Source organism: Poecilia reticulata, chromosome 22 (assembly GCF_904066995.2).
Source record: "Poecilia reticulata chromosome 22, P_reticulata-male-v2, whole genome shotgun sequence".
Classification (NCBI taxonomy): domain Eukaryota; kingdom Metazoa; phylum Chordata; class Actinopteri; order Cyprinodontiformes; family Poeciliidae; genus Poecilia; species Poecilia reticulata.
This window is the reverse complement of record NC_088851.1, coordinates 7,246,433-7,259,899: the sequence shown is the minus strand read 5'-3', so window position 1 is coordinate 7,259,899 and position 13,467 is coordinate 7,246,433. Positions and strand designations below refer to the sequence as shown.

At 41.9% G+C, this 13,467-nt stretch overlaps 1 protein-coding gene across 2 annotated transcripts in view; it reads left to right on the top strand.

Moving 5' to 3' along the window:
* The window catches only part of trim9 (tripartite motif containing 9), a 38,697-nt gene extending 25,708 nt beyond the window's left edge, over window positions 1–12,989 (top strand). The window contains exons 7-11 of one of the 2 annotated variants that reach the window (XM_081603092.1): window positions 1,801–1,939; window positions 4,756–4,794; window positions 6,231–6,534; window positions 6,620–6,782; window positions 7,477–12,989. In XM_081603092.1, the coding sequence (XP_081459218.1) occupies window positions 1,801–1,939; window positions 4,756–4,794; window positions 6,231–6,534; window positions 6,620–6,782; window positions 7,477–7,554 (723 nt within the window). In that variant the 3' untranslated portion in view covers window positions 7,555–12,989. The remainder of the gene's footprint in view (window positions 1–1,800; window positions 1,940–4,755; window positions 4,795–6,230; window positions 6,535–6,619; window positions 6,783–7,476) is intronic. The other variant, XM_081603093.1, reaches the window with a different exon arrangement.
* Window positions 12,990–13,467: the final 478 nt, after the last annotated feature.

The following is a 13,467-nucleotide window of genomic DNA, read 5'->3' as shown; positions in this document are numbered from 1 at the left end:
TGTTCGCTTTGTCTTATTCCGAGCATGCTGAGATACAAACTGGACCGAAAGCGCTCGGTGAGAAGTTGTGTGTTTTCGCAGCGCCGGCCTGAAACGCAGCTGCCAGCCGGGACGATTCTGCATGAAGTGCGATCTGGGATCAAAGTGGTCTCCAGACCCACACAGAGACTCGCCCTGTAATCCATCCCTCCCTTCGGTTCCCCCCCCACCACTGCTCCCTCGCTCCGCACCGGATCTTTGCTCGGCTTTGTCAGGAGAGCAACCTGTCCTTCCTGAACTGTTCCCTCCTGTACAAAAGCTGTGGATATCCATATCTGTTAACATTTTGCCCCCCAGCCTAGGATTTGAGCGATCCGTTATTAGAGCGCTGTGAAAGCTCAACGAGTGAGGTCTATTGTTCTATATTCTGGTGCGGCGGGGAAGGAGGGGATGTAGTTTTATTTCTTAAATGCAGAAGTAGAAAATACCCCGAGGCAGATTACTCAGGCTCAGAACACGGAGTGAGAGAGAAGGTAGGAAAACAAAAAGATATTCTCAAGCGCATTTAAGTGTATGAATCGCTCAACCTTCAAGATATTTGGCTTTTCAGGCTTAGTTTATTTAGCTAAAACACAGCAAAGGTTATATTTCTCTACTATTATACGGCAGAGGAAACAAGTGTTCATTTGCATAAAGATGGGAAATTTTAAAGGGGCATATAAAATCAAATAATTTTTGAGCTCTGCTTCATGTTATGAAGTTATTCCCTCATCAAAAACACACCTGGAGTGTTTGCCTTGATTCTAATCTCCATGGCAACCATTCAGCTGTGCAAAACCCCTGGGTGGGCGGAGCTCCGCCTCCGAGACGCAGCTCGGTTTCCAAGCCCCTGGTTTTTGGCCTCATAGAGCAGCCTCCCTGCAGATCCCTTCTCTCGGCTCCTTCAGACTAGCCAGCAGCAATTAGCAAACACCCGGTGGAACTGAGCGTCCACTGAGCTCATTATAGGAGCTGCTTTTCAGTGAAACACTGGTAAAAACATTGTTGAAGGGTTAATAGAGGAGCCATGTTGTGACAACTTCCTGAGTTTCAGAAACAGCAGGAGTTTCTTAAAGAGAGAGTCCCAATTTCAAAGCGATAAATTATGAAGTCAAATTTCTTTTAAGTCGCATTTGATGCATGCAACATTTTTCTAACACTTGAAGCTAACACAGTTACTTGATTGTGCTACAAAACAGAACTGTGTCTTGAAAACACAAAATTACTGCCCCTTTAATACAGCACAAGAGTGAATGACTCCTGCTGCAGTATCCAGTTTTGAATCATCAAGTGTATCCAGTAACTAATAACTGGTGCTACAGCTGGGAAATATTTCTACATTCGTGGTGTTTGTGTGCGTTTCGCAGCACAATATCCTAAGATTCAATTTTGCAGCTCCTCTGAAATTGGAAATAATTTCCACACGTGTTTCCATTGCATCATTTCAACTCCCACGCCGTACGGAGCGACATTTCGCCTGAAAACTATGCACTAGATAACGAGGGAAGTTTTCTCCCCCCATCCTCTACTCTCTGACTCACCGAGTCCAACCAACGCAGCCTCCCGCTGAGCCTGGCGACTCGCGTCTCCCCCCCCCGCAAAGCCTGCCAACGTCTATTTATACCCCGGCGAGCCCACGCCCCGCTCCGCTGTACAAGCTCACGCCGTCGCTTACTGCCTCCTCCATCAAATCCAGCAGGGACCCCTCCGTTTGGTGTCATAATTACGCACTTGATGCATTTGGCTGGCCTAACGGGAAGCTGGTGTGTGTGTGTTTTGCAGGAGGTGTACGTGGGGACGGAAACCATCTGCACGGTGGACGGGCTCCACTTCAACAGCACGTACAAGTCCAGAGTGAAGGCGTTCAACTCCAGCGGAGTGGGCCAGTACAGCAAGACGCTGATCATGCAGACCTCTGAGAGTAAGTGGAGCATTGCCGCCTCCCCCTCCTGCTCAGTGGATGAGATTTAGAAAAAGCTAAGCTGTAGCACTTCCCAGAGATTATTCTACTAGTTAGTGCCATGCAAAGGTTCGATAATTAATCTCTGTTAATATAGTCAATTTCAGTTAAATAGACTTTTTAGAGCTTTAAGTCATGTTATTCACGCATCAAAAGCGTACCTGGAGTGTTGCTGTGATTCTTTCCTGCATGTTTGAGAAATCCTTTAATCTCCTGTGGCAACCATTCAGCTGTGCAAAACGCCTGGGTGGACCTAGCTCCGCCTTCAAGATGCAGCTCCTCCTCCTCTGTAGTTTCCGAGCCTCCAAGCTTCGGCCTCACAGAGCAGCCCTCTCTGCAATTCCCCCACTCAGCTCCTTCAGACTAGCCAGCAGCAATTAGCAAACACCTGGTGGGACTGAGCATCTGCTGAAACTGTTATAGGAGCTACTTTAGAGTGAAACGCTGGTACAAACGTCGTTAAAGGGTTAATAGAGGAGCCACCTTGTGATTACTTCCTGAAGGCGGAGTTTCAAAGAGTACACGTTTCTTAAAGAGAGAGAGGTCCAATTTCAAGGCGTTAAGTTACGAAGTCAAAATTTCATAGTCATATTTGATATATGAAGCATTTTTAACATAAGTGAAAGTAGCATAGATACTTGATTGTGCTATAAAATGAAAGCACATAATGCTGCCCCTTTAATCCAACAAATTATAGATTTATTTTATAATGTATACATTTTGTTTAAAATCCAAATGCACTTGTGCTGTGCATGATCGTCTCGTTAATGGACAAGCATAGTCCTTTTGTAAGCGAGCAATTAAATTTGTAAGTGCGATTAATCTCAATTAATCACAACAAAGCATTCTGACAGCCGAGCCTTAAGCAGCGCTAATCCATTTATTCAGAGGACTCCGGATCGTCAGCTGTCAGCGTTTGGGATTAAAGTTTCTCTCTCCGGAAAAGTTTGACTCCAGAGAGAGCCAAGAAAGTAGATCCGTTACGGACTGTCCTCAAGCGAGCCAAACTCCCAGGCCGCCCTCTGTTGATGGTCATGAAGCAAACTGATTTAGTTTTTGGGAAAGTAGAGCCACTTGATAATCTGTGCAAACTGCGTGAAAGCCATTGTTAAGTTCACAAAAGAAGCCGTGTTATATTCTTTACACAATATGTCCACCAGAAAGCTCACGCAGTTAGACTTATACCTTAATTTTTAAAGGAATCGGTGCGATGAGTCATCACTTTGCCTCACAGGAGGAAATTAAAGCCAGATTGAATCTGAAAGGCCTGCTGTGGGCTAAAGTAAAAAAATCTTTTATTTTTTACTTATGTTCTGGAGAATGGAAACATATTTCATTATTATGGGAGTTATAGGAGGCTTTTCATCTTTAAACACTACAATCGATATTACATTTATCCAAACAAAGCAACTACAATGTTGTTTGCAGTAGGATTTTGTTCAGGGCGTCACTGTGTTAGGGGGCAGTGCAAGGGATTGAGGGTGGGGAAAAAGAAAGATTTCACTGTAAGAAAGACGAGCGTACATTTGTTTTCCAATTATGTTGAAGTGAATTATTTCATATTCCTATTTGGTAACTATTTGAAGGATCGTTTCACTGATTTAAAGGCAAGGAACTGCAACATTAGTCAAAATCTAAAATACCTCGAGTGGCTTGATGAGGCATTTTTGTGTTGTTTGGATAAACGTTGCAAAACAAATTAAATGTGTGCTTCACTGAATTAACTGTTGTTATATTCCAATAAGCAGTCTTAGGTTTATGAAACCTGAAACTGCTTTGTTTTGTTTTTGAGAGCATCTTTACATTTTTCATTCCATAGAAACAACCTCAGATCGTTACAACTCAAATATTCCCGCCGTCGTAGATTCTTGCGTTACTTTGTGTGTGTTAGCAATAAGGCTGTGATCGCATCCTTGGGAAATTAGCATGCATGCACTTTATTGTGACAACAGCAACAGTTTGTCCTGACTAGAGTCGACTAAACGATATTTTTTGTGTCATTACCATTGTATCTTGACTCCATAAAGTCTATAGAAGAAATAGACTTTATGGAGTCAGTCTTGCAGTTTCAGAAAACTGCAAGACTGAAATCTTGCAGTTTTCTGAAGGGATGTTCAGATATTTGGCGTCACTTTCAGCTGATTTCTGTTTCAATGCAATACAGTAACTTAATTCTTCGACGCGTCCACTGCAAGATTTTAGTCTGATTTGAATACTGCATAGGAATATGTTTAAGCCTTTAAAGCCGTGACGTCCAGCATCATCTGCTCGGCGTGTAATCCACTCGTGTTCTCGCTTTGCCATTAGTTAAATGCTGCTCTGCACCGTTAAGGAAGTGCGTCATCCATCTGTGGGCCTGAAAAACCTCAGACAGCTTCCAGAACGAGCTCTCAGAAACTGTGTAGTCGAACCTTACAGACACATTCAGCTTCTTTTTTCTTTTTTATTTCTTTTGCAGCCATCAACCAGAGCAGACTGACGTTTGATTTTGTTGGTTTTTTTGAAATAATAAAAAAAAACATTCTCTTTATTTTCATTGTATGTTCTTCAATGTTTCTCCTTTTCCTGATTCTTTGGTTGATTTTGAGGAAATCCTCTGCTCTTTGACCGCCGGCGGTGAACTGGCTTCCCTGATCAAATCTGCTTTTGTATCTTCTCCGCTCTCCCTCTCCAAATCCCCTCCACGCTGTCTGCGCCGCTGCTTCGCTCGGCTCTTCCTCCCTCCTTCTTCTTTTCTTCTTCTACTCTCTCTCTCCCCCCTTCACGTCACATTTCAGCTGGACTCCCTCCATGCGATATTCAGTCTATAGGCACAGGTATGGACGGCTGTCACGGCCGACTGCTTTCGCTCTAATCCTCCCCGGGCCTCTGCCTGTTTCATCAGTGAGGTCGTCACTCTCCGACCAGCAGGGGGGCAGTTTGCTGCTCTGTGGGCTCCACATATTAAACATTTATTACGGCCCCCCTAATAAATGTCTGTGTCTTATTTCCTTTGAGAAATCAAACCGGGGTAATGGAACGAAGCCACTCGTGGGGACGCCGAGAGCTGTAGACGTTCAGGACCGTTGGAGCCCATAGAAACAACAAAAGCCCGCCTGCTTGACTCCATGTTTCCCTGTGTAGACGATGAAGATGTGATGTTGCCGTTTTCAGGCCTGAATCAAGCAGTTTTTGCAATCTTAGCTGTTAGGACGTTGGGTAAAGGACCGTAATTACTGGTGGTTCCTGTGTTTGCTTAACTTTATCCGCCATTTTTATTTAAGTCTATTGGGTATCCCTGCATTAAAGGAGAAAAAATTGAAAGCGTTTGCTTGTAGATGGGCCATGTGTAATCTGGTAAGGAATAAAAATGCAGATTATTGTTAATCGAAAGATGTGTAATTTCATCAGTGACTAGCTAGTTGCTATAAATTACAATGTCAAAGCAGTAAATTACTTTAAAACACTGAAATTATTCAAAATAATTATTTTGTACCTCATTTACAATAATCACAATATTGTTCAGTTTCTATCATAGTTTATCTGTCATTTAGGTATTTGAAGTGAAGTTCTGTTGTAAGGTTATAAGGATTTAATGTCATGCCTACAGTAGATAAATCTCTCGCCGTTCAGAGCAAATTTGGATTTGATGATCTTGGGGCTAAAGCTAACCGCTAATCAAAACTGTTCCAAGATCACGAACCATAACAGCAGTTCATGGAAACAATGTTTTATGAAGCTTTAAATCCTGAACGTTCATGTTTTCATTAGGCAGTTATTAACATAAAAGTCGATGTCCTTAAATGACGGGAAACATTTCCTGTTTTCGGTTCTCGTTTCCATCAGGAAGATCATTGATGGTGCACTGCCTCCAAACAACTAATCTGGATTAGGAATTGGGAAAATTAGTTAACTGCTGCTGGTGAGATATGAGCCCTAAATCTCATCAACAGAACTTCACATAAATATATTTTTTGTAAGATACTAACTATATTTAAGTATTTGCCAGTTAAGATTTCCAGACTGTTTGACTCAGATATATGATTTAAGACGGTAATCATAATTTATAGAGTTTGCAACAAGCTATAGAGTTTAACCATAAGGATTATTAACCTAATACAATGATAATCTTTCATAAAGATGTTTTTACAGTCTAGCGTCTCCTCATTTACTCACCACCCTCCTGATTCATGTCACGTTTGTCAAAGCGCCGTCATTGCGCCGCCTCGGTTTGCTCAGTGACAGCGATACGCTCTCCCTGTGTGCCGCGCAGTTGCCTGGTTCACCTTTGACCCGGTGTCCGCTCACCCCGACATCGTCTTCTCAAACGACAACCTGACGGTGTCGTGCAGCAGCTACGACGACCGGGTGGTCCTGGGCAGCGCCGCCTTCTCCCGCGGCGTCCACTACTGGGAAATGACGGTGGACCGCTATGACAACCACCCCGACCCGGCCTTCGGCATCTGTCGGGGCGACGTCCTGAAGGACGTGATGCTGGGGAAGGACGACAAGGCCTGGGCCATGTACGTGGACAACAACCGCTCCTGGTTCATGCACAACAACTCTCACACCAACAGGTAAGCGACCGCTTGCGCGGAAATATCCAGAAGTTGCCGCGACACGGATTACACGTCTGACTCAATTCATGTGACGGCGGCGCAGGACGGATGGTGGCGTCGCCAAAGGATCGACGATAGGAGTGTTGCTGGACTTCACACGTGGAATCCTCATCTTCCTCATCAACGATGAGCAGCAGGGTCCTGTTGCCTTCGAGAGCTTGGAAGGCGCTTATTACCCCGCCATCAGCCTCAACCGTAACGTCCAGGTAGGAAACCACGCTGCACTTTACTGGAGCTAAACGCTAATTAAAATCAGGTGAACAAAAATTATTTGTTCTTGGCGCAAATAATTTTTTTGTATCGTTTATCATTTTATCGTGAAATTTCTTATCGCGATAAGAATTTTGATTTATCGTTGTTGCGATAAATTCGAAATTATGATGTTTCAAACCCCCCCAAAACTGTCCGTATTCATTTAAATGTCCTCTCCATTTTAAATGTTAGATGACCTTTTGAAAAAAAAAAAAGGCAACTTATAATTTTGATGAGCATCAACTACAGGAAATGTGTTGCCATTCTTATATGACCACTATTTTATTTGCATTTTAGGGTCTAAAAGTAAAGGATGAAACTTTTGCAAAAAGAGAACAAATGCATTATTTTTTTCAGACACAATTTTCAACCTAGTGATAATACATTTTAGTGAGACTCTGTTTTAGAAAGTCAATGCTATCAAATATAACTATAACTGCTAAAACCTGCATTTAGCATCACATGTACATTTCAAAACATCAGCTGGTTTATGTTCTTAAAAGCCACTTGTGGCTCTGGAAGTTTCTAAATCTTCAGTGAAGCTTCTCCTCTCCAGAACGAAGCTCAACAGCTCCACCTGCAGGGCAAATCTTGCCTCAACCGTCCTCTGTATGAATATTTGTATGTAAACGTTTTGTTTTTCTTCAGGTCACTCTTCACACTGGGCTACCCATCCCTGACTTCTACACGCCCGGGGAGGCAGACCCAACGAGCTCCGTGTGCTGAAGCCAGCGCCGACCCCCTTCCCCGCCCTGTCGTAGGTCAATACCTCTAACCCCGTCCTCGCCCTCCTGATCTCGACTCGCCGTCTGTCGCCCCGACCTAACGACCCCCGTGACTCGCCGTCGGAGGCCTCATGACAGCCCTAAGCCATGCCTTTTTCATGCCTAAGCTTTGGACGCGGCCATGTGCAGGACAGTGCATGTGGTGCCTACAACTCGGGACGTTTCACCGCAATGTCCAGAGGATCAGTAACGAAAGCACTGAAGTGAAGGAGTACTTTTACATTTCAGAAAATACGGCACATTGAGTCAAGACTAGGCATGGGCTGGTGTGAAACTCTCAAGGAACGTATAAAACAGATGCTTTTTTTTTTTTTTTTGTTCGTAATATTTTGTAAATTTATATTTCAGGATTTTTAGACAGGCGACAACATTTATTCTCCCATTCATTTTCTCTCAAAATGCACACATACATAATATATTCCCAAATATTCAATTCAAATTTTAAAAGTACTCTATTGCTCCAAGAGTGTTGTAACTCAAATTATTCTTGTTATTATTCAGATTATTATGGATTATTACTGAGTTTTTCCCCTTCGGTTTTCCAGCTACGTGTCACCAAAGTTTAATCTCAGACTTTTCTGTTACTTTAGCAGCTGATAAGTCCAAGTAGGTTCTGTCTAAATAGGAAAGCATCTATCAAGATAATCGGGATTTGCTGTAATAACAAAACTCTTGTTTGACATATGGGGACAAAAAACTGACAGAACCTTACAGAATATAGAATATGCTGATAAACAAACACCAAAAAAACAAAATTCAGACATTGGTGGAATGAAAAATGTGCCAGAAAGTCTAATATCCCAACATTCCCTAAATTTTGTGATATTAGTTTCAAGAGAATTGGCTTATGAAGCAACAAATTGCACCGTTCTACCTTTTCTAGAGCAACACTGGGAGTATAACAAGCAGCCGGGTCAGTTGAGCTATCTGCTCATGTAGCAGCCACCTGCTCAACAGAAAAGCAAGCATCCATAAGAAGAATGAGTGCCTGTCTTTTACTGTCCAGGCCATAAGTATCTAATTATTTCCAAAAAGCTGCTTTTTGAAACCTGATTTCTTGTTACTGGTAACCAGCTCATGCCTACAGTCGAGAGTTGGGCTACCTTCACATTGCAGGTATGAATGCTCAGTTATGCTCAGAGGGTTAGGGTTTGTTTCTTCGTGTGTTGTTGATATTACTATACTATGATTGAGAACGCTCTGCGGCACGAGCAGAAGAAGACTTGATGTCACAAGCAGCCCGTTGTGTTTGCAGAAGCAGATGCGGATGCTGCGAACATCGTCACATGTCAGTTCTGACGCGGCGCAATCGAAGCTGCCAGAAATGACGATTGGCTCCGTCGACGGCGTCTGCCGTGCTTGTTTTTTTGTTTGTTTTTTTGTTTTTTCTTTTCCAACTGTTTACATTCGGTCGTGCCGCTTTCCGCCTCATTTGGCGCAAAATTGTAACCACGTTTCCGTGACTTTTCAAAGCAACATGTCTGTTCAGACCAAGATCGCTTTCGAGAACATCATCCGATTTGGGACGTGGAAATCGGGAATTGTGCTGTACAGACTGTGACGCTTCTTGCGTAAAGATGGAGCTACTTTTCTGATTTTGGACCGCATTTGAAAGTAAAATCTTATTTTTGCCACTCAGATTCATCTTAAAGAAAAAACAAATCAGATAGGGCTCACGTCTTCGTCTGCAGTGTGAACGCAGCCTTGAGATCACTACGACGCTACAGCTCAGATCACAAGAAACAAATGTTTGGCAGAATGTCCAATTCTTTTCTTAAATGAAGGAGTTTTAGGTTTTTTTTATGAATTTGTTAGACAAAGATCTTGTATTAATCATTTCATTTTTCTTATAACTCAATATATTGCATTCTTTTAGACATATGCCTCTTTGTCAGGTTTCCATCTTGAAGACTGTTGTGGATTCAAAACTCTTGAGTCGAGAATGAGAAGTCATATTTTGTGACTGTGTGTGTGCGTGTGCGTGCGTGTGTGTGTGTGTGGGGGGGGCTGCCTCCCATGATCCCTGGACCAGAGTCCAGCTCCCAGCCATATCAGTGTCATTACCTTCGTTCGTGTAAGTGGAAAGCTTTTCTTAGTGGTTTGGCTCAAGTGAAACTTCTGTGTTGTGGTTTTTTTTTTATTATTATTTTTAGTATTTACAGCATCGAGGTTTAGGATGCAACAGGAAGGAAGACTTTTTTTTTTCTTCTGCAATGGCGCTTTCAAAACAGGGGAGGGACTTTTCTTGAATCCATCTCAAAGACGGGGGGGTTTTAAACGACTGTGAAGACGTTCTTATAAGGTGCTAAAGCAGTTCACATAGTTTGGGCTTTTTTCTTTTTTTTACTGTGAGTGACTGAGTTCTGGTAGTTTTTGTAATATTGTTATTGAAATGATCTATTGCGAAGAGGTTTAAAGTTAAATAAGTTATTGGTGTTAAGAGATTTTTAGTGAGAATTTTATCCTCGTTCCCTTTTTCGCCGATGTACAGTTACAGCCGAGGGGACGAACGGCGCTTCTCTGCTTTAAACGTTTTATTAGACGTCGGGGTGGGGGGTGGGGGGGTTTGGATTCAGTTTACATGTCTACAAAAGCAACAAGACAGGAAACACTGGAATGGTTTTTGTTTTTTGTTTTTCTTATGGCTAACATTCTTTTCAGTACTTACTGGCGTGCAAACGTGACAAAAACTGTGCCAACAATCTGTCTCGTAACAATTTTACTAAGCACTAGTGGCCTCATTGTCATGCTAACAGTTGCTAATTAGCACCAAACACAACTGATGAATACAGACCACAAGGCACCAGACAAAGCGAATGCTGTCTGACGTAGTAAGAATTTGTTTTATTCTGCTCCACGTGACAACAGAACAACCTGAACCATCCAACTGTAAAATCCTGCGACCCAGCCGACCGTTGTGCAACATGTTAGCGTGCTAGCACGCAGGTTTATAACGCCTCAGTTTTTCAAGTTGCAGCTAAAACTACCAACCTCTACGTGCATTTTCAATAAAAGTTTCAGTCTGAAAAGATGGCCGTCTGTTAAAGGCAACTCAATGTTCTTTTTTTAACGTAGGATTGTAATTAACAGTACATATTGTAATAGATATAGAGTATAATATACTCTATGTTTTAAAGTAGCCCAGAATGGCTTGACAAAAAAAAGAAAAGACAAAAGAAGTCTTAAGAAAAGGTCTTTCAGGAAGAAGAATGTTACGTTTTGAGTTCGTTGCAATCTTTAACCTCGTCACTAGGTGTCACTAAACCTATCTGATTGCTCCTTTAAACAAATTTCTTGCTGAATTGATGGTGACAACCAGCTGGAAAAGCGGATCTAGCGGCAATATCTGCTTCGAGTTAAAAAAAAAAAAAAAAGTAAGTCTTTAATTAAGCATTTTTGGGCAGGAAATAAAACCAAATTAAATATTGCACCAGATTTTTTTAAATTAAACATTGAATTTGTAGCTTGACTCCTCAAAAATGTCCTGCGTTCTTCACCCAATTTTGTTTTTAAACAGAATCTTGAAAAACTGAGATGTTTTGTAACTTTTGATGAGAAGTAAAACCTCCGTCGCATGAGCTGCAGGCCGTCTGATCGACGCTCCATCAGGTTGGCCTGAGCTACAGCTGTTAGGTCTGCTGACTGCTGAGTTCACAGAAGAATAACGTCTGTCTGTAAAACATAGTCCGACACTGCGTCTGGTAAAATAAATGCTGACAGAAGGAACTGAAATCCTAATGCTGAATGGCCACATTGGGGGAAACGTTACCGCTTCAGGTACAAAAGTCGTTTTCCAGATTGTTGTAGCCCAACGGACGAACGGTGCCAAAGTATTCATTCCTCTTTCGCTCTTTCGCACATTGTCACGTTACAACCACAAACTATTTTATTAAGGATATTATGTGAGATTCCAACACTAAGTAGCGTATAGTTGTAAGTGGAAGGATAAAGAAATGCAGATTTAAGAATTATATTCAAATAAAAATACATATTGTAGTGGGGGCATGCATATTTTTGCTGACATTACATCTGTAAGTGTTTTGTCTCCAACATCTTGTCACAGTTTGGCTGATATATAAGGATGAAAAGGGGCTGAATATTTAATATAAACGCACCTATTTTGGCCCACCTCCTGAAATCGCAAAAGCACAAAGGTACGTTAGCGGTTGTGATGCGACAAAAACGTGGAAAAAAAGTCGCAAAGGGGCGTGAATATTCTTAGGCACCTGTCTGGCATACACATGAGGTGCTATCCTGTGTTAGAACTTCACGGGTGTGCCTTTTTCCCCATTTGTATTACCACCCCACCCCCAAAAAAACATTTGTGAAACTTTGCTACAGACGAAATCAAATGCTTCAGCAGAGTCAACTGTAACATCTGTGATGCCTGACCTCATCTGCTGCTACGTGCTTTTTTTTCTATCGTAAAAGGGCACATTTTTACCATCCGAAACCCTTTGGACGTACTGTAACTATCACGATCTTTAAAGGAATATTACACTTTTTTTTCCCTCTTTCTATAAAGCAACTAAAGCCATGGTAGACCATACGATGATACTGAAACATCAGCACACAGTAAGCATAATAACTCCTCAGTTTGTGTGTGTGTGTTTGTGTGTGTGTATTGACTGAGAAAGTTCAGCAAGTTACACCACGTTCAGGGTGCTTTGCAAGAATTAACTGGTTGGTTTTTAAAGTATAACTTTGATTTAGCCCTTATATACTTGCATAAAGCCACAATAAATTCCCGATGTAACATCAGAATTCAAGATAAATGTTTGTTTTGATTTTTTTTCCAAGGAAGTCCTCGGTGGAAACATCGGCACGGATCTAATAAACATGACCTGAAAGTGTGCTTTTGAACCGTACAAAAGGAAACGGGGATTTTACTCAGCGTGAATGCAACACGGTTTCTTTAAGACAAAAAAATAAATAGTTTAACACAGTTTAAGCAAACTACGGGGACGCAGATTCATATCACAACCTAAATTTACACCCAGTCGCTGGGCGACACTCGGTGTTATATCTCCAAATGTATATACATATCTTGTGTGTGTGTGTGTGACTGTGGGTTATACGTTCATCATATCTCCAGAGGGATTTTTCTTCTTTTTCTTTTTTGCCCTGTCTGATCTGAGGTGAATCGTCACGTTCAGTTTTAGTTACAGTGAACCTGAAATTTCTCTTTATGAGAATCTGACAAATGGAAAAATGACATTGTCCTCATTATAATTTCCAGACAATATGGTTATCGATTGTCACAGTTTCATGTCTACTATTAGCACATCTTACCACTTATATGATTATTTGAAGTATTTAACAAGCCTCTGTATTTCTCGTATCTGTGAATCTTCAATAAAATCGGTGTCAACAACGGCTTGTCTCGATTATTTCTTTATTGCCGTCTTTGATAAAAGTTGCTTATGCTTTTACTGAAGCAGGTTGCATGTGGAAAATCTGCAGGGCGCGATGAACGAAAGACATCCTGCTAACAATGTTTCACACGTTTACGCGGAGAAGGGCTGGAGCAGATGGCAGCAGTAACCCAGTCAAACACGCACAGACGCCAGAGGAGACGGATTGTAAACGACGGTAAAAAAAATGTCTTTGAAAGCCAAAGAGAATTTAGTTGTGGAGCCCATGGAAGAACACGACGAACCATTTGTTTATTTGGTTGTTATAAATGAAAAACACATTTTAAGTATTTGTGATGACTTCCACGGAACAAGCTCGGTTTCCACAGTGATAGTGGGACAGGAAAGTCTTTCTACTGGCAGCTACTGGGAACAACATAGCATCCATGGTTGCTATGGAGATTTGGTGGCTCCCTCTCCTCCCCCCCAAGTTGCCACGC